General features: G+C 45.2%; 1 protein-coding gene across 1 annotated transcript in view; it reads right to left on the bottom strand.

The window, feature by feature from the left end:
• Positions 1-3,492: 3,492 nt before the first annotated feature.
• Als2 (alsin Rho guanine nucleotide exchange factor ALS2) overlaps positions 3,493-25,201 on the bottom strand; it is a 72,060-nt gene continuing 50,351 nt past the window's right edge. The window contains exons 22-34 of the mRNA XM_059277931.1: positions 23,288-23,399; positions 22,866-22,943; positions 22,080-22,213; positions 20,094-20,258; positions 16,360-16,477; positions 14,387-14,544; positions 11,812-11,934; positions 11,219-11,395; positions 10,011-10,056; positions 9,777-9,838; positions 9,095-9,244; positions 8,550-8,646; positions 3,493-4,756 (exon numbers count right to left, since the gene is read on the bottom strand). Coding sequence (XP_059133914.1) covers positions 4,718-4,756; positions 8,550-8,646; positions 9,095-9,244; positions 9,777-9,838; positions 10,011-10,056; positions 11,219-11,395; positions 11,812-11,934; positions 14,387-14,544; positions 16,360-16,477; positions 20,094-20,258; positions 22,080-22,213; positions 22,866-22,943; positions 23,288-23,399 — 1,459 coding nt within the window. The 3' untranslated portion in view covers positions 3,493-4,717. The remainder of the gene's footprint in view (positions 4,757-8,549; positions 8,647-9,094; positions 9,245-9,776; positions 9,839-10,010; positions 10,057-11,218; positions 11,396-11,811; positions 11,935-14,386; positions 14,545-16,359; positions 16,478-20,093; positions 20,259-22,079; positions 22,214-22,865; positions 22,944-23,287; positions 23,400-25,201) is intronic.

The raw sequence follows: 25,201 nt of genomic DNA, 5'->3' as shown, positions 1-25,201 counted from the left end.
GACAATCACTGTGCCTGCAGAACCTGCAAGTGTCTCATTGGAGAAACAAACCCAAACCAACCCTAGAATGATGTGAACTTAGAACGCAACTTTCTTCATAAACACAAAATGATTTGCAATTTTGAGACACACTGAATTTGGGCAAATGCCACCACCATGATTGGAGAATTTAATTCATTGCACATTAAATCTGACCAAATAGTCCACCCAACCAGAAAATCATTTCACTAACGGTAATCCTGCTTGTGACTTAAAAAATCACTACAACACACTGCAGTGACTGTATCTGCACCTGCATTCCAGGTTGCTACATCCTTTCTGGGTTTGGTGTAGTTTCAACTGTGTGTTTAAGGTGATGTCCACATCCACACATTGAAATACACACCTTATGATCAGCTATTTCGGTTTTTTTGTTGTTGTTTTGGTTTTTGTTGCTGTGTTGTTTGGTTTCTTTTGTTTTGAAGCAGTGTCTCATGTAGCCCAGGCTGGCCTCAAACTCACTACGTAGCCAAGGATAAACAGGTGATCCTCCTGCCTCCACCTCCCAAGCACTGGGATTACAGGAGTGTGACCACATCTGGCTCATGTGGTGCTGGGGACTGAACCCTAGACTTCACATACACTAGGCAAGCACTCTACCAAACTGAGCTCTATACCCGGCCCTGCTATCTTTCTTTAACCTGTCCTTTTTGTTATTGGTAGGACATTATGTGGATTTAAAAACTAACCTCATGTGTCTAAGTGCTTTGGTTTGAGTTTCCCCAGAATCAAGGATTCTAGACAGGTGTAATTGTTGTTTGAATCTTAGATGGTCTTTTAATAAAAAACAAACAAACAAAGAAACAAAGAAACAAACAAACAAAAAACCTCCAGAGCCAGACATCAGGATGAAAGCTGAAAGATCAGAGAAGCAGAATAGCCAGCCACTTGTTCTTACCTCTACAAAATCCTCAACCTAAAGAGAGTGAGTTCCTGTTTCCTCACGCCTTATATACCTTTCTCTGCCCTGCCGTATTACTTCCTGGGATTAAAGGTGTGTGTGTGTGTGTGTGTGCTTCCCAAGCAAAGGCATGAGATCTCAAGTGCCTGACCTCTCCATCTAATCTAGTGGCTGGCTCTGTCCTCTGATCCCCAGGCAAGTTTATTAGGATACACAATATATTGCCACATGTAATTTATAGGGTAAAGAGGCAGAGAGTATAAAAAAGCCATTAAAAGCTGTTTTATCAAGCACGTAAACATTATGAACACCTCGAACTTGAACATTACCTTAAGTCAGCTTTGGCCTTTGAGATGGCTCAGCAGGGAAAGGCCTTTGCTGCCAAGCCTGATGACCTTGAATCCACACAGTATAAGAACTGTTTCCCAAAAGTTGTTCTGACTTCCACAAGCAGGGGGCCCGCACAAACGTGTGTGTGAGCACATACACACACATACACACACACACACACACACACACACACACACACAAATGTAATGAAAATGTTTTAAGGCAGCATTTCCTTCTGCTTTACAGACACACTAACTGCTTTAAAATTCTGACCCCCTACCCATTATGCTTGTTTTCCAAAATACTTTTCAATATGGAAATCCTGAGCAAAGCACATGTGTAACCATGAGAAACCCTGAGCAAAGCACATGTGTAAGCATGAGAAACAGCCTGCTGGCTTCCCTGCATCAAAGGCCCTCAGGGAAGAAGATGGGGACACTCAGTTTCACTTGAAGTCTGTGATAACTCACTTCCACAGTTAAAGAGATGGTCCTTTCATAATCATTTTATAGGTGACTTGAGGTGTCCAAGAGTCAACCACTGTGAAATAGACTACCCAAGACTCTGTTCAGCTGCGGGAGGGGCCTGCAGGAAATGCAGGATTGCGGATAGTCTCTTACCTGCAAGGATGGACACACGTAGCTGTCACCTGTCAAGAGAAGAGCAAGCAGGAACTCCCGGCAGCTGTCAGCTGCCAAAGTCACCTCAGAGGCTCTGGATAAAGTCCCTGCCCATGCTGGGGTTTAATCCTGACCTTGCAGCCCAACTACTGACTCACCCCTTGTAAGCTGGCCCTGGCCAATCCTCCTCGGTGGAAGCATCTCATTTGCATTACCCCCCACCTCATGCGGGTTTCCTCTCACACTGCTACCACACTGCACTACAGTCACTAATATTTTTGTGGACTATTTCAGGATAGCAGATATCCCACCAGATCTTCTTCTCTGCTTTTTGGTTTTTTATTTTATTTTCATTTTTTTTGAGACAGGGTCTCGTGGAGCCCAGGTGGCCTCAGACTTTGTGTGTGTCACCAAGAATAATTCTGACTTCCTCATCCTCATGCCTTCACCTCCCTTTCCCAAGGGCTGTGATCACAAATGTGTGCCACTACCCCATCGGGGTTTTCCTTCAAACTTCAGTTTCTGAAGACTTAATGCAGAGCTCGGCTCTGAAGGGGCATCCGTACAGGCAGGAGAGAGGAGTGGAGAGTAGGGAAGCTCTGCCTTGGAGTCCCAGCTCAGGGGCAGAGCACACCACGGCTCTTCATGGCTGGAAAACGGGGAGAGCTGGGATGGACACTTGCCTGTGAGGGCCGCTGTGAGCATCCATCGGGATCTCTTTACCAGTTGTGCGGGTGCTGTGCATTTCTAGTCACCGTTGGTGGCCTGGAGATTTAGGATTTTCCACACACAACCTGAAAATGTATTATCTTTAAGAAGCGACTCAAAAAGCATATAGAGCCGGGCGGTGGTGGCGCACGCCTTTAATCCCAGCACTCGGGAGGCAGAGCCAGGCGGATCTCTGCGAGTTCGAGGCCAGCCTGGACTACCAAGTGAGTTCCAGGAAAGGCGCAAAAGCTACACAGAGAAACCCTGTCTCGAAAAACCAAAAAAAAAAAAAAAAAAAAAAGCATATAGAATGAGGACTCGGCAGTGTTTAGACATCTCCACTGAAGACTGAAATAGGATGAGCTGCAGTGTGTGACCAGAGAGGAGGTGGCGTGCTGGCATTTGAGAATTTGTCTGGTTCCATCATCTGAGTTTTCGTCCATTTCCACTATTATCCCATCTCTCTGTCTCAAGGAGCTAGCTATTTGTTTAATTTGTCTTTACTAGCCAAATGTGGCATTTGAGTGTTGGTCCACAAAGTCAAAAACATTCGAAATGGGGAATGCTCAGAAGGGAGTGGGCCCTGGTCCCTTCCCACAGGGTGCAGGCTCATTCTGGCAGAGGGCAGTGAGCGGGAAGGTGGAATCAGTCTCCAACTTCCCTAAAGACGAACAACGTGAACCACCAAGTGTCTTAGTCAAGGAGACAGACTTTAAGACTCTTGTCCTTGGATTATCAAAATGGGCTGCAGTTAAGTGAGCTAAAACCCCAGGGTGTCCTGAGGTCAGAGGCATGCATTATTGATTACAAGGTGGACAAAGAAATACTGAGCTGAGCACTCTACAATTCTAGTCTGTCCTATGCCATTTTGTCTACAGTCAGAGAACAACTTCATAGAGATGAATGTCTTTTATTATGAAAACTGCTGTTACATTACAGCCAACATTCCAAAACAGTATTTTAACAAACACTTGTCTTGATTATAAAGTAGCTCGGAAATCATGATCCTTTTCAAAAGTAATTAATGCCTGCTGGTCATTTCACATGAGTCAGGACACTGCTCCCCACGGAGTACAGCACATGAGACGGGAAGAGCACCTGTGTTACCCAAACAGCTACGTCACTGCTACAGTGTAAACCACCGACCTACAAGGGGGTTTGTCAAGAAGCAGACCGTGGAAATGTGGTGTCTGTCACAATACTTCTGAGGTGGGAGCAGCCCAGTGTGTCTTCCCTTTCTTCCCGTCTCAGTTCAGTGTGAGGTGGAGGGAAGGCCACCGGCTGCAGCCCCTGCTTCCTTCCTTCCTTCCACATTTCCCAGTCTTCCGTCTCCACGCAAAGCCTGTGCTGGCCTCCTGGGAACGCAGCTGCCTGGACCAGTGAGGCTCTGCAGCAGCTCAGCATCAGGGTCTGAATTCCAGTGTATCCCTACGTCCTTTTCAATCAGGAGGCAGAAGTTCCTATTTGGATGTATTCCATGTCTGGACCAGGATGCCGTAGTCACCTCATGGAACCTCTCCCACCACAAATACCCTGGAGGAGGGGCTTATAAAAGATTAAAACTGCAATTTAAAAATTCCTCTTCTTCCCCCAGCAAAGCAGCATGCTGCTCAAGTGGATGGAAAGAATCTAGGAAGGCAAGGTACGGCTACTTCAGTCTCAAGCACAACCTAATCCTTGCCCAGGGATGTGGGGTTAACTGCAAATGGATGTGGACAAGCCAGGAACTTAAAAACAGTCAGCAACTTCTTTCACATAAGCAGCTTTCTTGGGAAATTTTCCTGCAATTCCATGGTGCTGACACCTTTCACTACAGGAAAGAGGTAACCGGCTTCCTTTTCTAAGTAGGTGTATGGATCTTAGCACAGCAAAGACTGTCTAAGCGGATTCCTATTTCCTTTTCCATTCTCCGTTTGAACTATACAGTAGGTTTTCCACCCTGAGCTCAGGGCTCTAATTATTAGTAAGGCTCAGAAATGACAACCCAAACAACACACAGTCCACTCCCATTTCAACACTGTTCTTTTCGCCGCCATCAGACGATCCCAGATGGTGCTGCAGCCTCCGAAGCAGATAATCCAGTTCTTAAGCTGTGGTTAACAGTTCTTAACCAGGAACCCTAGTTAAGCTTCTCACGCTGAATCTGGTAGTAACATGCCTGGAAAAATTCAAAACAAATCCAAGTTTTCCTTTTAAGACTAGGGAAGGAACAATCCCTTATTAACACAGATGCCCACATATTCACTCACTCATGCTCTTCTTCCCTGTGACTCCATCCAATGCCTATGTGCAGCCTAGTTGTAATTAACAACAACACAATTGTACATATGTCCCTCTATTTCTGAAGCAAGGCTATATCAGCTGTGTACTAGTCTTTACTAGTACATTCACTAGTGACTGGGAGGTCTGAAGGGACACAAGGACATGTGTGACCAGAGTTCCCCGAGACAGCTCAGGACAAAGGATCTGAGTGCCCCTGCACACGGCAAGTCAGAATTTCCAAGAACGCATTTCGGGAAGCATGTTCAGGGATCCTTCGGTGGTCGTACTTAGGAGTTACAAACTACAACGCACGCCACACCTGGGTGACGGACGCACGCTTTCCACTCTTGAGTTTGGTTTCCTGGAATGAATTCCAGGGAGTGGGATCCAGAGTCAAACACACCAACACTTTGCGGTTGTTGATCAGAATATTAATAACCTCTCGGAACTGTTCACACACGAGCAGTTGAACCGCGTGTACCCCACTGTCAGCAATGTGGGAGAGTGACCTCACTGCAATCCCACCAGCACTGGGTGAAGCGGAACACAGATCTGCTGGTATTTTAGGCACAACAAGCTTCGGTTTGGACTTCTAGGATTTTGAGTGACTCTGAGCATTTGTCCTCACGTACATTTACTTATTTTCCTTTGGAATGCTTCATACTCTTCAAGGAAATACTAATAAAGTAAATTGTAGACAGTATGTGCTCTACTTTCTCTCTCTCAGTTTATATAACAGAAATCTTCATGAAAAAGTTTAAAAGTTAGTTCAAGCCACAAACCTGATGGTCAGCTCTAAGGTTTTGCTCATTTTAACGGCCCCGTCTTTCCTTTGCTCATCCTTTTTCTACAAACCCCACAGCACACATGCCTTGCTGCCTCAGCCTACCTCCAAGACAGCTGCAAATGACAATAATGCTTTTTTGACATTTATTAAATATCTTTACCAATTTTAGTTTGCATCTTCCATTTCTAATGTGAAATTGTATTACTGTAATGTTAATATGAACATTATCCTTTCCATTAGGGACTTTCTATTCATGTGACCATAACATACTACTTCACATTAAATATTATAATTTTTAAGATTTTATTACTTGGCAGTGTAGGTCTGATTTGTCCTAATTTAATGTATTACCATGCTTTTAGTACCAACAACATATAGTCTGAAGGCATTTAGTCTACTCTGAGAGGCAACTCAGACCCAGAAAGACAAATATGGTATGTATTTGCTTATATGTGGATATTAGCTGTTAAGTCATGGATAAGCAAGCTACAATCCATACAACTACAGAGATTAGGTACAGAGTAAGGGACTAGAGGGGAGATGGATCTCCCTAGGAAGCAGAAATGGAACAGATAGTTACGGATGGGTCAGGGGGAGGGGGATGGGAGGGAGGGAGGGAGGGAGGAAGGGAGAGATGTGGGGAAAGACAGCCCAAACTACGGGCTTGTGAGGTCTAATCCAGTAGACGCTTCCTAAATGAAAATCCGCAGATGAAGGCAATTTGACTGATATCACCAAGTAACGGAGACAGACAGAGCTCCTACTGGCCATCTGTCACCAAATGAAGCTTCCAATGCCAGGACTGGGTTACATCTGAGCTTTTGGCCAAAGGGACCCCTGGAAACCCCCAAACAACTCAGGTTGTTGCCAATGCTTTTGGTGGCTCTCCACAAACCGATGGCAAGGCCCTACTCATTGCTGAAGTCAACACCTGCACAACTCACTGACCGTGGAAGAGTCGAGCTGGTGCCTACCCACTGCTGAAGTCAACACCCACACAGCTCACTGACTATGGAGGAGTCGAGCTGGTGCCTACCCAGAGCCTTCATCCCTGCTGACTAGTGTTCAGGGTACTGGAAGGAACTCTGAACACGACCAAAAGAGAAACATCAACCCCTACAAACGCATCCATCTATAAGAGTGACCTACCTGCAAGAACACATTTCGGAGAAGCATCTCTAGTGATCCCAAAGTACTAGCACGAAGCTTGTAGGAGTATCTAACCAATACCTGATTTGAGTTGAGGCCCATGTGGTGGATGGAAAGAAAATGGCCTCCAAAGGGAGTGGCACTATTAGGAGGTGTGCTTTTGTTGGAGCAGGTGTAGGTAGTCTTGTCGAGGAAGTGTGTCACTGTGGAGGTGGGCTTTGAGGGTTCATATATGCTCAAGCCACACCCAGTGAGACAGTCCACTTCCTGCTGCCTGTATATCAAGGTGTAGCAGCTCCTTCTCCAGAAACATGTATTCATGCACACTGCCATGCTACCCGCCATGATGATAATGCTCTAAACCTCTGAAACTATAAGCTGCCACCTCAACTAAATGTTTTCCTTTATAAGAGTTGTGTCATGGTGTCTCCTTACAGCAATAGAAACCCTAACTAAGACCGCCCACTCCATGAAATGGAACCCATACCCAATGCTGCTTGGGTGGCCAAGAACCACTAGATACTAGACACGCCAGGGACCTAGGGAAAAACCAAATACTGCTGTTCTGCTCAAGGAACATAAAAATGAATGACTCCTGATGACATTCTGCTACACTCATAGATCAGTGCCTTGCTTAGCCATCAGAGAAGCCTCCTCCTGCAGCAGACAGGAACTAATACAGAGACCCGCAGCCAGACAATATGCAGAGAGTGAGAGACCTTGGAACACTCAGCCCTAAAAGGGATGTCTCCATCAAATCTCTCCTCTCAGGGCTCGAGGAACCCTGCAGAAGAGGAGGCAGAAGAGTATGAGAGCCAGGAGGGATAAAGGCACCAGGGAATCAAGGCCTTCCAGACGCGACAGGATTGATGCACGCATGAACTCAGAGACCATGGCATGCACAGGGCCTGCACACGTCTGCCCCATATGGGGTCCCAGAACTGAAAGGAGAGTGGACACAGACCCCCATCCCTAACCCAGAGGCTATCGCCAATTGAGAGCCAATGAAAAACTGGTTTTCTCCAAGCGAGTCTCACTAGGAAAGCAGACCACGCTTAAGGGCAGGTACCATGACCAGCAGTAGATGGCCAACACAAAATGAACTCAATAGTATCAGTGGAGTTTCTTTGTCTCATAATGTTAAGTCAGGGCTTTTGTTTTTTCTTAACCTACAGGTCATTTGCATCTATATTATAGCTTCCAGTTTTGTGTTTTTACAAGATTCCTGTGTGTGAACAAGTGTGTCTCTGTGTCTATGTGTTTCTTGTGCTTTTTCTTGTTTTTGTTTTGCCCTATTCCAATCTGCTTGTTTTGTATTTATCTTACTGTATTTACTATTGTTCCTTAGATGCCTGTTTGATTTCTAACAAGAGACAGAAAGGGTGTGGATCTGGATGGGAAGATAGGAGGGAACTAGGAGGAATGCGGAGGGGGGAGACCATAATCAGAATATATTGTATGAAAAGATCTATTTGTAATAAAAGAAAACAGTGAAGTCTACACTGAATTTTTCCATAAAGAACAGAGTGGCTCAGGCACGGTGGCTCTCCCTTGCAACTGTAGCCCTTGGGAAGCGCTGGCGGAAAGGTGACTAAGAGCTCCAGGCTAACCTGAGCTATAGAGTAAGACCCCATTCTCAAAACAACATCCCCCCCCAAAAAGAAGAAAATGAGGAAATGTGGCTACTGAATGATTTATAATAGGGTAGATGACGGGCAGATTAAGGTTCAACACTGTTAAGTGCTACACTCACCTTCAAGGTGGTGAACATTATGCCTTGCTCCCCATGCTGGAGATAGGGGTCCATCAGATCCTCAATGAGGTGGACTTCAGAGCCTAAATTCCGAATCCTGTTCCAGACAGAAAAGGATGAGAAGTTCACTCTGCTTCAGGCAGACTTTCCTTTTCTGTCAACTGATGGTGGCAGAGAAAGAACAGCGTAACACAAAGACAGCAGCGTAGAGCAGTGCCTCTCAACCTTCCTAGTGCTGAGACCCTTTAACACGTGTGTGTGACCCCACCATAAAATTATTTCACTGCTACTTCCTAACTGTAATTTTGCTACTGTTAGGAGTCAGAACGTAAACATCTGACACACAGGATACCTGATGTCATTTGACCCCGCAGTAGTTGTGACCCACAGGTTCAAACACTGCCATTGTGGAATGGGTTAAGAGAAGTGGATTTCTAGTCTAATGGTGGCATCTTGCTATCGTCCATTCCAGAGAAGCAAAGGGCAGACTTGGAAAACAAACAGTGCCAGAGTAGATAACAATGACCTCAGAAAAGACTGGATACCTGGCCCGTAGCACCACATATAAGAAGACAGGGAACAAGTCATCCATGGACCACAGGAAGTCCTCCTGCAGTGAGGCCAGGACACTCTGGGAGATCTCTTCAAAGGTCTGCTGAATGACTTTAAGTTTGTCTGACGGAGTAAATGTTGTGCTGTTGTGGAAACAAAGTACAAAAAGATAGCCTAGATTTTCCTGATAAAGCCATCTCTTACTCATTTTTAGAAAAAGAGTCTCTCTTGGGTCTCACATGTCTCAAATTAGACACCATAGGCAACCACAGGGTGGTGGGGAAGACCTCTGCAATCCTACAGTGTTTGGGCAAAGACGCCTCCAGCTGTCAGAGATTCCCGTGGGAGAACTCTGACAGAATGCTCCCTTCGATCCACTGGATCAAAGGGATCTCTTCTCTGAATTAGAAGCTGGTTAATTTCCATTTGGCTAAAGACAGGAGCACACAGGTGAGTCTCCAGGTAGGCTCTCCACGCCTTGGAAAACACAAGGGTATTTTAGAGTGAAACAGCCCGCAAGTTTCCAGAGAGACCTGGCCATCTTCCTGTTAATTCTCACAACACCCAGGCATGGAGAGAATGACGCGGAGAGAAGGGGCGGGGACACGTTCTTTCTGCCCGCCCACAGACTGACCACGACCTGACTGTGCGACTTGTCAACAGCATCGGCATTACCTGATCTGCTGCAGGCACTCCACCGCAGAGGCAAAACAAGCGTCTTTTGTGGTTGGCAAAACCTGCAGAGGGAGAGCGACCGTCAGAGAGGCATCTTCCCCCACAAGAAAATGAATGGTCCTGTGGGGCCCGACAGCTGGTGGGAACTGACATTAACCCGAGCATCACTCACGGAGAGTGGAACACTTCTCCGCAAAAAAGAGCATGTTTGGTGAGAAGTAAACTCCACTATACCTTTTTGCTCTCTCCCAGGATTGACAGGGTTGCTGGCCAAAATTTCCTACAATGAAACCATCAATTGTTAATAGACCATTTTGGTAGATACACCCCCTTTAAAAAGGCGATCGTTATCTTGGTTTCCCTGTTCCCACTAAAAACAAGTTCTCTAAAAATTGGTTCTCAGTTTTATGTTCTTATTTCCATTTTTCCTAAGTTTAGTAGGTATCATGGAAATGATTTAAGAGTGTGAATAAAATTCCCGAAAAGAAGCTGTGTCTAGCTGTGAACGAAAAACTCCTGTTAGACGTCTGTGTCTGCAGAGCCTGAAGGACTGACTGGAATTCCAGTGCTGTGACAATAGTGGAATCCTGCAGGTTCAGAGGCTGGTTACTTTCTCTTGGACTAGTTTTAGCAATAAAAGTGTGAGCAGCCATTCCTGGCCCTGCTCTGTACCATCACACAACATCTTGGGTCGATGGAGTTGCTCCCCCATCTCAATGTACCCGGTCTCTCTCTGGTGTACCCACCAACGCATTTTAAACCATCTTTGTTGTGTAAAACAATACAAATCCCATAAATCTGCTTCCATGCTGACACATGGGGCTTGGGGTAACCTAAATCTTGTAGTTCCCTGTAAGATGAGGGCTGTGGTTTTTATGTTGACAATAGCATCTACCATATCCCAAAGAGGTCTGGCATTCTATATTCCAGTCATCTCACACTACAGCCCAGAATGCTTCCTTCATTTACTTTTATCACACTTTTATTGCTAAAATAGTTTATGAGAAAAAATCAACTTCTCATACAGCATGAATACATAATTCTTGGGTGGGTTGGGGATCAGCTTTATCACTGCTCTAGAAAGGATGATCATGTGATTCCCCAGAACAAGAACCAATGGTCTGAGATAGAAAGAAAACTTTTAGGATCTGAAATTCTAAATTGCAAATGAGGGAAGGAAAAAGAGGCAAGGAACACCAAGGATTTAAAGAAATTAACTTCTTCTACAGAACAGGAATATAAATTATGCATCTTCAGTAGGTCAGACGAGCCATTTAGTTCACATGATAATGAACATGTTCAGATGAATAAGCAACTTCATAACTATCTGCGAATATTCTCAGAAATGAAGACCATGAGCAGGTCGGAAAACGACACACACATACACATAGGTGCTGAAGGATTTTCAGTTCCAACTTTGGTTCTCTCCCGACGGTACCAACCTCTGCACTCCGAGAAAGCCCAGGAGAGCGATATCCGCTTGCTTGTTTAGGCGAAGCACACACTCCCAGTAAACGTCTTCCTCGCGGTCATTGTCCAGGGCGTAAAGCATGAAGAGCGGCGGGTAGAGCCGCGGCAGCAGCACAGGGAGGACTAGGCCAGAACTCGTTACTACGTAACTACAACCAAGGAGTGGGAGGGCGGGAGGGAGCGTTAACACGGGTTCAGAGACGAGCGTCCTCTCCAGACTACAAGGCTCACAGGACGGTTTGTGGAGAGCTGCTCTATACACCTGAGCTGACTGCCTTGGGCCAACTGTCAGACAGAAAGCAAACTGAAATCTCTCTTGCTTCCATCCTGAGGCTGCTCCTGCGGGGTCCCCTAACTCAGCACACGTCTCCTTTGCTCAGCAGCCTTCATGCCTGGCTGTGTGCAGCTGCTCCTTCCTGGACAGTGACTGGTACCACTAGGAACCTTGGAGGGGTCACTGAGGAAATGAGGAATGGGGCCTGGGGAAAGCACTATCTTTGGGGTTCTTCGGGAGTCCATGCAGCCCGCACCCCACGTCTTCACCACCTCACCCAGCTCAACTTACCCCGGCTCTGGGGACTCGGATGTGGAATCTGATTTCCCAGTGCAGAAGGACCTCCTTCCGGTGGGTGGAGGAGCAGACAGAGGAATTGTGCTGCCTTCTTCAGGAAGCTCAGGAAATAAGAACCTAGCAATGATTGAAAACAAACCAGAAAATTCTATGTCCAGAGCAGCTGACAAAAGGAATTATCAGTTTCTAGTAGCTGAGCTACCTAAGGGCCTATGAAATCAAAATGTATCGTTAACTATTTTAGAACCCTGAGACTCTCAAATGATGATTCTTACAGAATGGAAATGCAGTGGTTGTGAAGGGGACTCCCACACAGCGTGTGTGTGTGTGTGTGTGTGTGTGTGTGTGTGTGTGTGTGTCCGTCCTTCACTAAGCAGGAAGGAAAGTTAAAACGGCTGCTTTCTGACTCGGGCAGGAGAACAGCAGCAAACGCCCTTGCAGGTCCATTCTTAAGAGAAAAGGGGAGTCTGGGTTAGAATGGGCTAGGGTGCAGTGGTAGAGGAGGTAGGGGAGGAGGGAGGAGGGGAGGGTATCTGTCCCGGAGGACAAAGGACTGCCTCTGGATAGAGGGAGACAGACATGGCACATGGGCAAATGGCGATTTATAAAGGTAGAGGGAAAAAAAAACCGTGTTAGGATGAGGTGTTTAATTTTAATTGGACATGTTAATTAGATGAGCCAAAGGGGGCTTTTGATTGACAGACTTTGGTAGTCAGCCTCAGGAAAGGTGGCCAAAAGGGAATAGACCTTGGGGGTGGCTTTAGAAATGGAATCTAGGAATTTATTAAGGCGAGGGAATGGGGGAGAAAGACAAGGCCAGCCAAAGCCACATGCTCAAGTGGGCTAGTGTCCCTTCAGGTCAGGTGACATTTCCAAAAGCCCTCCTGAGCAGGGGCTTCGTTCTGTCCAGTAACTAAGGAGTCCTCACCTCCCCACAATACACACGTCTTCCTGGTAAGTCTCACTTGAGGCCAACTGGTATCAACTCTAACCAGACACTTGCATTGACTCTGAACATCAGTCTCAGAACGGAACAAGAGAACTATAGCGATCTAAATGTGCATTTCAAAAGCCTTTTCTAAAATGCACTTGTGGAGAATTAAATGATGATAAGGGACTAAAAATTATTAAGGATTTCCTAGTTTTGCTTTTCCTCTGTGCCTTGATTTTTTTTTGCTCTAACTCAGTGGTCATGACCACAAACTGGTCCCATGTCAGATATTTACATTATGACTCATAACAGTAGCAAAATTACAGTTATGAGGTATCAACAAAACAATTTTATGTGGGGTGCCCACAGCATCAGGAAGGTTGAGAACACTGCTCTAGGTTTTTATCTCTGACCTCTGGTATGTTGGTAGGGTCTACCTTAAGTAAGTTGTCCGCTTTATTCCAGATACTTAACTCTTGGCCTTTCAAGAGTTGTTGTCATTCTGCCTATTTTTGTCACCCACCTCTGCTCTAAATGTATAGTTGGGAATATTAAAAACACAAAGTAGAGAAAGCTCTGTTCATCACACATACTAGTTAAGGTTGGAGCTGAAGCACTTGCATTTCTGTAATCTTTTCCCTAGACACACTGCCCTCTCCACACCTGACACATTCCAAAGGTGCTCAGCAATTCTGAGCTTGGTGATACAAGGAAATTCCTGGGTGACGCAATAGAGAAGTCATTTGTTGGTTTAAACCCAGCCTCCAAGCTCCAGTGGCTGCTGCCCGAATCTGTCTTCTTCTGACAGTTACGGCAGTTACTGAGGACTCATTTCACCCTGCTGGTCTCTGCTCAACACTTCCTGCTCAGACGGGCACGCAGACCCCAGGCAGTTACTGAGGACTCATTTCACCCTGCTGGTCTCTGCTCAACACTTCCTGCTCGGACGGGCACGCAGACCCCAGGCAGGCAACAGCCCCTCTTCTGGCCCCAGCCCGCCTCCTTCCTTGGTGTTCTCGAAAGAGCTCATCACGCTGGCACACTGCACGTGTTATCTGCTCTTCCTCACCCTGGCTCGTAAACTGAACGAAAACAGGTGTCGTTCCCCCCCCCCCCCCTTCAATGTTTTGCTTGGTTGACAGGCTGGAGTGCTCAGCTGGCACTACTGAGTAAATGTGTATATATGGAGCTGTAGAGAAGGGACTGGACATGTCCTCAGAGACCAACTTTGCAGTGAACTCTATCTGTTCTGTGGTTAGGTTTTGGACACCTGATCTAGCCTAGAAGATAAACACAAACAACACTGCGATATTTTATACCAAATTAGACTTGGCAAACCAAACACACATTTATTTTAGCCTGCACTTACATTTAATGAGAACACTAATAAAGCAGTAAGAATCAATGGCTAGGGCTCATCTTTTTCAATGTACAAGCATGAGCTAATTAGAAATGTACTTCCACTATTTAATCTATTTAAGGATCTGCAGCATAAAACCATTCTCTCGATGAATACTTCCTATGATAGAGCGGACACTCGGGCATCTCACAAAGCTGTAACACGTAGCTTTGGGTTGAAGACGCCCCGTCTTAACAGAACACTCTGGGTTTTCAAACATCAGGGTAATGCTCTCTTACCTCACGAGCTGGAAGATCCGCTTGAGGTAGGACTTAATCTCCTTGACAGCCTCCTGCAGTAACCGCCGGTTGGCGCCCACACCCACGTACGTCATTCTATACACGGCCACCAGGGTCTCCACCAGCCTGCCCAGCGGGTGCAGAGGGGTGTCACAGGCCTGGGGGGCAGGGGCAAGGACGTCGGTCAACATGCAGCAAGAGCAGCAGAAACCAGTCCACAACAAACCCTTCACAAGGAATGAACAGTTTCCCCAATACCCGGAGCCAACTGGGGGGCAGGAAAAAATAACTTAACTCTGTAAATATAGAGTCAATCTAAACTGTAAGGAGCTAGAGTTTACTGTTATCTGAGACAGGTCTCACACTGTGGCCCAGTAGGAACCACCGTCCCTATTTGCTTTTCTTCAAGGTAGCACTCCATACACATTTGTGACCTGTTTTATTTTTGCTTTCCTTTTTATATATCTCAAAGATTTTCTTTCTAAATTGTGCGTGTGCGTCTGAGTGCAGGTGCTCACAAAGGCCGACTGCTCGGAGCCCCTGCAGCTGGGGTTACAGGCAGCTGAGGGATGCCTGATGGGGTGCTGGGGCCTCTGCTCTCGGCTCGGCCGTCTCTCCAGCACCCACAATACTTACTGCTGTTTGGCTGTTTGTTTTGGAGACAGGGTCCCGGTGTGCAGCTTAGGTTGGCCTCAAACTTGTCATCCTCCTGCCTTAGCTTCTCAGGGGCTAAAATTACAGCAAGGTGCCACTGTGCCTGGCTGTCTTTTGGTAAGTTAAAAATGTTAAAATCTTTCTCGTAGTGGTATTCTCTATCAGGATTTCATTTTGTCCTTTTTTATGGCTAAACAGTTTTCTACTGTAGAAAAATTAGTGGTGGTGGGGGATTGTGGTTAACAATATTGTATAGCTCAAAACAGACAGAAGAAAGGATTTGGATCCTGAAATGATCAATATATAATATATAAATGTACTGAAACATCATACTGTTCCCCACAAAAATGTAATTACTGAGAGGTCTAAAATTCCCCCATTTTACAACCAGATCTAGGTTTCAGGTTTTGTTTTTTTTTTTAAGCGCAAACAAGTTTCAGTTTCTTAAACAAAGGGCTATTAATCAAACAACACCCCTGACAGCAGGAACGAGAGAGAGAGAGAGAGAGAGAGAGAGAGAGAGAGAGAGAGAGAGAGAGAGAACACACACAAGGCTTAAATCAGCCCCACAGTATCACAAGACACAGTGACCAGCAAAGGACCTTTCCTGTAAACCCCTGAAACAGGCCCGGACTTGCCCAAATATGTCCACAGATAAAAAACCAGAACCTCAGCCTATCCAAACTTGCTAACATAACTGCTGCCTGCCTAACCAATTACATTTGAGATGACCTGAAAATACCCCCAGCTGTGCTTAAAGGGGGCCTGCACGCTCCTCTAGGGGTCGTCACCATTTTGTAAGGGTGAACAACCGCACGTACGCCGGCATATAGACCCTCTTTGTTCTTGCACACTCTTTGAGTCTGGGGTCTTCTTCAGCGTTTCCTTGGACCCTACATTATTTTCTGTCCATTACAAACAACCAAACAAAATTAGAGCCAAGTACAGTGGCTAAAGCCTGTGACCTCAGCATTTGGGAGGCTAAGGGAGGAGGAGTGTCCTGAGTTCAAGGTCAACCTGGGCTACATGGTGAGACAACTTTTTTAAAAAGTCAAAGATTTAGCAAACAAAACAAAGTAAAACCCAGATTGGGTTAGCATTTGAACGATGACTTTGTTTGTTTTGGAGGGTTTGGGGGGTGAAGCGGGGGTGAGGCAGGCTTCATGAAGCTTAGGCTGGCTTCAGAATTATGAGCAGATGGTCTTGAACTCCTGGTCTTCCCAGTGCTGAGACTTCAGGTGTGTATGACCACACCCAGCTGATCCACAGCCCTTTCACCATTAACTGACAAAAGCGAGGTCATCATTTTGACTTGTTACCTTTATTAAATACTTCTTGATGTTGTCATATTTCTCCACAGAGAAGGCACCAACGTGCTGGGGAATGTACTCCAAACTCTCTAGCGTCTGAGTCTGTGAGCGGCTTAACATTTCTGGACTGTGAAGAGGAGAAAGTCCAGCATTTCACATGAGAAAGCAAAACAGTTGTAATTGTGCACATCAAACAGTCACCAGCTGAGGAGGAAATGGAGTATCTTGCTCAACGTGGCTGACCTGCTTCTCTGAGCATCCACTGACCTAGCACAGGCCCCCATGATCATCAATGGCAGATGACCTGCTGTTACATAAATCTATTCAAAACAGCATGTGACATTACTTCGTGTCAACTACCAGAAATCATGAAAAGAAAAAGCAATAAGGGAAGAGCTAAAAATAAATAAAGGAATGAGCAAAGAAAGAGATGAGAATGGGTTAGAGAAACAAGGCCTCACTGCCACAGCAAGGAGCGTGGGTAACCTCAGGGGCCCATACGTTAAGGAAGCCCATGCAATTCTACTCCAGTTTACCTTTATCACACATTTCCTGGCGTCATTATACGTTGAAGGTCAAAATTTGAATTTTCTTTAATTGCTGGATATTGGAAAGCAATTAACAGATGCAAATGAAAAGTAGCATAAACCTAACTTTTAAAAGATCAACTGTTTGCATCTATGCACAAAGAGCAAACTAAGCACTTCTTGATATTTTAATTTTTTACATTTACTTTATGCATAGAAATGTTTTGCCCGAGTATGTGTGTGTGTTTACCATATGTGTGCCTTGTGCCCACCTATGTCAGAAGAGGGTCCCATCCCCTGGCACTGGAGTTACAGGCAATTGTGAGTCACCATGTGGGTCCTCTACCAGAGCAGCCAGTGCTCTAAGCCACTGAGTCCTGAGGGCTCCAGGAGCACTTCCTGCTGTTTACAGCAAGGAACAGTGCCACCAACCACCTGCAAGCACCCTCGGACTGCTCGGGGGCTAGAAATTCAGTTGCCTGCTTAGGAAAAGGGAAGAAAGGCTGACGGAGAAAGGGAGAAAAGAAAAGAAGAGAGAGAAAGACAAATGAAAATTCATCTGTAATTTTCCTCTAGTGTTCTGGAAATGTTGGGCTGCAGACTCCTGCTGAGACTGAGCACACCCACACCCACGGTGGCACCCACATGTGCTGCACACTTTTCTCTAGCCACCTTCAAGATCTTTCTTTTCGAATGTGAAAGTGATGCTTCTGAACATGATTACCTCTGACTTTCCCCAAGAAATGCCCAGCTCCTTAAATTTACAGGTTCATGTCTTTTACCAAACTACAAACCTTTCTCAACCATTATTGCTTCAAAAATTTTGTCCACCTCATATCATTACTTCTTTTGTAGAATTTTTGTTGTTGTTGTTGTTGTTTGTTTGTTTTGGTCCTCTGGGAGAACACTAGTGCTCTTAACCACTGTGCATCTCTCCAGCTCTTCTCTAGTACACACATTTAAACCCATCAGTTCTCCAGGCCCTGTTCATCCCAGCCCCAGCCAGGGTTTCCTGTGCTGCTGACACCAGCTGGTCCTCCTGACCTACGCCCAAGTTCACCGTCTCTTCCATCAGCTCCCCACTCCTGCTCCCAAGCCCACGCCGAGCTCCTCAGGTGACTGCACTTTTCAAATCTAAATCTTGAATTTGGTTCTCTCTTTCTTTCTTCTCAGGTCACCCCACCCAGATAGGGTTCTCTGCATAGCCCTGGCTGTCCTAGAACTCATTCTGTAGACCAGGCTATCCTCAAACTCAGAAATCTGCCTGCCTCTGCCTTCTGCTGCTGGGATTAAATGCATGCACCACCTCTGCCTGGAGACTTGGTTCTTCTTTATGTCTTCTGTTTCTTTGATGATAATTTCATTTTAACATCTGTTTCAAGGATGGCTGTGACTGCTTACCAGAGCATTTCTGCCATCCCTGTTTTTAAGTTTTTGCCAGCTAACCCCAACATTGTCCATCTCTGGCCCAGGCCCGAAGATTATCCGCTCTCCAATGAGTCAAGTCATCTCTTCAGCACAAAATTTTGGCCTTTAAACAAATAATCTCAGCAATGAAACTATGCATGCCAAGGCATTAAAATGACCTCTTTGTTTTCACATAGAAAGGCTCAAAATGTTGGGCAAGAGATGGCTCACGGGTTAAGACTGCACTGCTCTTGTAGAGGCTCCTAGCTAGGTTCCCAGCGATCATAGGGTGGCTCAAAAATGCCTGTAACTCCAGCTCCAGGGCATCCAAAGTTGCTGGCTTCCGCAGGTACATGCATCGTATGCACATGCCTACCACACACACACACACACACACACACACACCATACATACACACACACACCCCATACATACAACACACACACACACACCATACACACATACACCCCCCCCCCACACACACCATACAAACACCCAAATTAAAAATAAAAATGAATCTTACAAAAAAGAAGAGCTCAGTAAATATAGTTCAGCACAAGTTCAGACTAAAGGTCAAAACTACTATGTGATATGAGGAACCCATGCCTATGCAGCCCATGTGCACTGATTCTATTGAATGCAGTAAGGTTTCTTCCTGAGGAGCCTAGAGTCTCTAGGTGCCTGAATCAACAATCTCAGCCTACCCAAACTAAAACAACGCCAACAGCACAAGTGAAGGGACCAAGGAGAGAGAGGGAGACAGAGAGGGGGAGAAAGAGAGAGTTGGCACAGTGGCCCACGCTGTATCACACGTGAACAGACACAAAAGGAGAGAGAGAGTGTTGGCACAGTGGCCACGCTGTATCACACGTGAACAGACACTAAAGGAGAGAGAGTGTTGGCACAGTGACCCATGCTGTATCACACGTGAACAGACACTAAAGGAGAGAGAGTGTTGGCACAGTGGCCCACGCTGTATCACACGTGAACAGACACTAAAGGAGAGAGAGTGTTGGCACAGTGGCCCAAGCTGTATCACACGTGAACAGACACTAAAGGAGAGAGAGTGTTGGCACAGTGGCCCACGCTGTATCACACGTGAACAGACACAAAAGGAGAGAGAGAGAGAGTGTTGGCACAGTGGCCCACGCTCTAACACACATGGACAGACACTAAAGCTCAAGATCCTGGGAAGGAGGTTATTGACTTCTCGAAGGAGAACTTACTTTGTTTCCCTAGGGCTCTCCTCGAGGTTTGCAAAGAAGCCTCACTACTATCGCCCTTCCCCGAATCTCATCAGCAGGCCTGTGCAGTCAGCTAAAGGTGTGCACGCTGTCCTCTGTGTCCAGCTTCAGGTGTCATTTCTCCATCAAGCTCCTTTTCTGAACACGGCTCTGCAGACAGCCTGCAGTGCTGAGCCTTTCCTTGCTCAACCCTTTGCTGGATGCTCACTGATTAGGCTGCACGGGGCAGAAGGCTGGCTTGCAGAAACCAGGAGGAACAGAGGCCACCAAGCCTGGCACACCAGGAGTTTCTGCCACCCACATTTCTCCCATAGCTGGCAGGGCTGCAGCCCTAGGCAAAATTTATAGCCATACTGCCCCTTCCTCCAGAGAGCCTTCTGACTGACAATGAGCTGAGTTCCAGGCTCAAGGGGTAAAACACACTTTCCTTCCTCTCCAAGGGCGTTCTGCATGGGAGTGCCGCCCTCACTGACTCTCGGCTACATGTGTGCTGAGCGTACAAACCTGACTACTGCCTGGTTCCAGGTTCTGACTTCACATGCTCTGCCGTGTGCTGTCTGCTCACCTGTCTCTGTGCTGGCGTCGACTGGTGGTCAGGGCCACGGCGATGTTATCCCACGCTTTCCAAACTTCCCCTTGGCCTGGGCCCTCGCAGCCCAGCTGGCGCCAACACTCATCGAACACTGCTCTCCATTTCTCCTCGGCGGCCACTGCCAGGGTTCCCAGCTTCCTGCTAATAAGGCCACACCAGCCTCTAGTCATCACACCTCTGTGAAAAACCATCCCCAAGAAGAAAAACTTCCTAATACACAACTCAAGATACTTTGTGAGCCAAAGTGCCAATACACCAGTGGGAGTTCTATCTCAAAAACACTGGAAGAAAATTTAGAAGGGTGGGAGGCAGAGGCAGGTGGATCTGTGTGAGTTCGAGGCCAGCCTGGTCTACAAAGTGAGTTCCAGGACAGGCACCAAAGCTACACAGAGAGACCCTGTCTCGAGAAAAAAAAAAACAAAAAACCAAAAAAAAAAAAAAAAACCCAAAAAAAAAAACCCCCACCCCCTCCCCCCCCCAAAAAAAAACAAAACAAAATTTAGAAGGGATTTACTTTGGTTAATTAGTGTTTTTAATTTGTTTACCAGATACTAATGCATATGGACTGTCACATATAACAGTATTGACTCTGACTTCCCCATTTCTACAGAATTGACTTTGGAAAATAGACTCCTAAAAAATGTGGTTTTCTGTACTTCAAACATTTTATGGTAAGAATTGTGAACTGTGTTACATACAGGTTTCTAAAAATACTTTGAGAACAAATAAACAAAAAGTCAACATGGACAGAAAATGCAGTAAGTTCTCACTGGGACAGAGAATGTGAAATGATACTAAATGTCAGAACATTGTCCAAGAACGGAATCCTATGAGACTTCTGAGTGCTTAGGAGAAAAATCCGAGAAAATAAGACAAGAGTCTTGTGACGAGTTTCTTCAAAACACGGAACTGATCTTGGAATGTTTTAGTGCTCTTCCTAGGTGTGGCACACAGGAGTGAGCTTACTTCAGATTACTCAGAGTATTGTTAGTTACTCATATGCCTCTATGGAAAAACATGTTTTTGCCACATGCAGCTTTTCCTTGTGATTGTCCACCATACACATGAAACCGTTCTTAACCCTCAGAACATAATCAGTGGTTCTTAACCTTCCTAATGCGGCAACTCTTTAACATAGTTTCTTATGTTGTGGTGACCCCAAATCATAAAATTATTTCCATTGCTACTTCAGAACTGTAATTTTGCTACTGTTATGAATTACAATGTAAATATTCTTGGGGACAGAGGTTTTGATAAAGGGGTCGCAACTCACATGTTGAGAACCACTGGTATAAATTATTTGATGTTCTGAATAAAGACTTTAGTCCACCTCATTTTTCAGCTCCATTTTCCTATGTCCCACTGCCTCTATACCAGTAAACACCAAAATATAAAAACAAATCTAAAAAAACAAAAATCAACCACCAAAACAACAACAACAAAGAGTGTGTAGTCCACAGCTGCAATCTTAGTCTTCAGGAGTCTGAGGCAGGAGGATTAAGAGTCCAAGGCCAGCCAGGGATACACAGTAAGACATCTCAAAAACCAAAGAATCCAAAGCTTAAGATGCAATCAATAGAGAAAACACAACCCAAAACTTGAGAGAACAAATTATACTTAGATTCTGCTTTTTCTTCATTGATGCAGGTTGTACTGGTGTGTGTGTGTGTGTGTGTGTGTGTGTGTGTGTGTGTGTGTATGCACACCTGTGTGCACCCTTCCCAGCAGAGTCATTTCCAAATCTGCAACTCTGAAACACCTCTGCACTATGACTTATACTTTCAGCCAGGATTACAGATGTAGCCATCTATACAGCTGACAAGCAGTAATTTATGGAAGTTATAGCTTGTTTAAAAAGGACAATTGTAAAAACTTGAATTTGCCTTAAAATATTAAGCTACTTTGATGAAAGCAAGACAACTCAAAACCCCCAGTAATTACTCCAGGGTTGGTACTCACAGGGCTTTGGGCCTGTCTTTCTCGCTCTCATACAGGCTTGGTTTGAAGTAGGTCCCAGTGATTTTTATCCCAGACCCCCATTCTCCACTAAAATAACCTTCAATATAATCTCCATTTGGCATGGTCAGTGTTCCCTGGGTAAAGCGAAAGAGAAGTGGAGTTAGGAGAGTGTTTAAATTCACAAAATTAACAGAAAAAAAGCACTAACTACGCAACACTTTCCGTTTTAGTTTGTTCTCGGCCAGTCAATTCTGGTAGACAAACAAAAGATGCATGCATGCACATGCCCAGCCACTGCTGAAGTGGTGCTCAAAGTCATGGCTGCTCACATCTGTTCACATCTGTCTTAGGAAACGCTAAGGTGCCTGAGTCTGTAACCTGACACTATCTTAGAAAACTAGGATGCAGAACAGATGAAACCCAACCCAAGGAGGATCAGGACAGACAGACATCGGTGAAAGAGAAACCAAGCACTGAGGGAAAACAAGACATGTGCACTGCATCTAAGTTGCTTTTTTGAAAACATACAAAACCATGAAGCTGAGCATCATGGTACACTCCCTAACGTGTGAGATGGAGGCAGGAGGACTGAAGTTCAGGGTTATCAGTAACTCCCTAGGGAATTTATGGCCAATTAGTTCCAATAGGCATCAAGGAGATTTAATTGGAAAAGGTGCTGAGGCAATTAAATATTAATACACAAAAAGTAGTTTAAACTCTTTAAAAAAATTTAAAGTCAAGAAAAATAAGAGAGAGTGTACAAAAAGAACAAAGCTGTTTTCCAACCTTTCCACTAAGGGTCCAGTCGTCGGAAAATTCTCCTTCATAGATAGTATCATCTTCTGAAAGCAAAACTCCATTTCCCTGTGTGGAGAAGCACAACACAGCCTTCAGAAGGCCTTAAAGCACATGTAGCCACACCCCTTAGTGTGCACGCAGCCACGCCCCCAAAGCCTCCAGCCATCTAAGAAAGTCAAACAGGGCTCAGGCCTGCAGTCCCAGGATCAGGAGGCAGAAGCAGTTTTTCCATGAGCCACAGGCCAGGCAGGTAGTTATACAGTGAGTCCCAGACTGGCCTGGGTTACAGAGTGAGACCTCATCTCACAGAAGCCGAAACAAAAGTAAAACATTAATTGAAAGACCTTGAAGGTTAGGGACATAGGAGATGTTAAAATCCAATGAGAACCAAATACACACACTTCACTCACCGTCATTTTATTAAGATGGAAGTTGCCTTCGTAATATAACCCAAACTGGGTAACTACCACCCCATTCCCTTGGCACACATCATCTTGCCACATTCCCATGTACTTTTCTCCCCTGCACAGAAAGAAGAAGAAAGAAAGATGAAAAATCAAATAAGAGAGAAACTATTATCAGGGGATCTGAATATTATCATCAGGGGATCTGAATATTATCATCAGGGGATCTGAATATTATCATCAGGGGATCTGAACATTATCAGGGGATCTGAACATTATCAGGGATCTGAGTATTATCAGGGGATCTGAATATTATCAGGGGATCTGAATATTATCAGGGGTCTGAATATTATCAGGGGGTCTGAATATTATCAGGGAATCTGAATATTATCAGGGGTCTGGATATTATCAGGGGATCTGAGTATTATCAGGGGATCTGAATATTATCAGGGGATCTGAATATTATCAGGGATCTGAGTATTATCAGGGGATCTGAATATTATCAGGGGATCTGAATATTATCAGGGGTCTGAATATTATCAGGGGATCTGAGTATTATCAGGGGATCTGAACATTATCAGGGGATCTGAATATTATCAGGGGATCCGGGTTGAACTGGTGCCATCACTCTAGTCAAAGCGTTCACTCTACCTCTTCAAACAAGACAGTGTGATGCGAAAGACATCTCAGTCAGAGCAATATTCACACAGGAATCTGACATTGTGTTCTACCCAACAGACTGAATACACTCTATATACTTCCTTGATAACTTTAAAATGTTATTAAATCAGGTATGGTGGAGTATACCTTCAATTCCAATACTCAGGAGGCAAGAGGCAGGCAGATCTCTGAGAGATCAAAACTAGCCAGCGCTACACAGTTTGACTCTGTCTCAAAATAAAATATGTAATTAAAAAAAGAGTACCACAAGTTTAAACTATAATGGAATCAAACTTTGAATAATTTTCCTTACCCAAAAGTTTGTCATAAAGGTTTTAATTTTTACCCACTTAAACTCAGAAGGTTCTTACTATCGCTACTAAAAGGAAAAAAAGTGGCTGGGTGGTGGTGGTGCATGCTTTTAATCCCAGCACTTGGGAGACAGAGGCAGGTGGATCTCTGAGTTCGAGGCCAGCCTGGTCTACAGAGTGAGTTCCAGGACAGACAGGGCTACCAGAGGGGATAAAATAAAACGTGAATTAGGTATTGTAGTACATTACTACACTCCTACCACGTGGAAGGATAAGCCAGGAGGATTTCAAATTTGAGTCAGACCTGAGCTAGAGAGCAGGACCTTGTCTCAAAAAGAAAAGATAACAATAAAATAAGGCCAGGATGTAGCTCAGTAGTACTGTGGTTTGGGAGCAAGTTCAAAGCTCTGGGTGGAGAGGGAGACAGGTAAGAGGGAGGCAGAGAAATATAAACTACTTGCTAAATCATATGTTTTGCTGGGCATGGTGGTACACACCTTTAATTCCAGCTCAGGAGGCAAGGATTTCTGTGTGAGTTCGAGGTCAGCCTGGTCTACATTGTAAGTCCCAGGCTACCCAAGGTTATGTAGAGAGATCTTGTCTCAAAAAAGAATAAACATCATATAGTTTATTAATAAAAGAAATAAAAATGTTTACATTTTGTTTATTCATCTTGTGTGTGTGTCAGGGTCGGGAGGATGCATGAATGCCACAAATACATGTGTGGAGGTCAGAGGACAATTTGTGGTTAGTTCTCTCCTTCCATCACATGTGTCCTGGGACTGTACTCAGGTCCTTAAGCACAGTGGCAAATGCCTTTATATATGGAGTCACCTTGCTGGACCATAAAAGTAATTAAAAAAACTCACATTATGGCAGGGCCTGGGGGCACATGCCCACAATCCTAGAATATGAGAGGCAATGGGAGGGGGGAATCAGGAGTTCAAGG

Source organism: Peromyscus eremicus, chromosome 13 (assembly GCF_949786415.1).
Source record: "Peromyscus eremicus chromosome 13, PerEre_H2_v1, whole genome shotgun sequence".
NCBI lineage: Eukaryota > Metazoa > Chordata > Mammalia > Rodentia > Cricetidae > Peromyscus > Peromyscus eremicus.
This window is presented reverse-complemented; position numbering and strand designations above follow the sequence as displayed.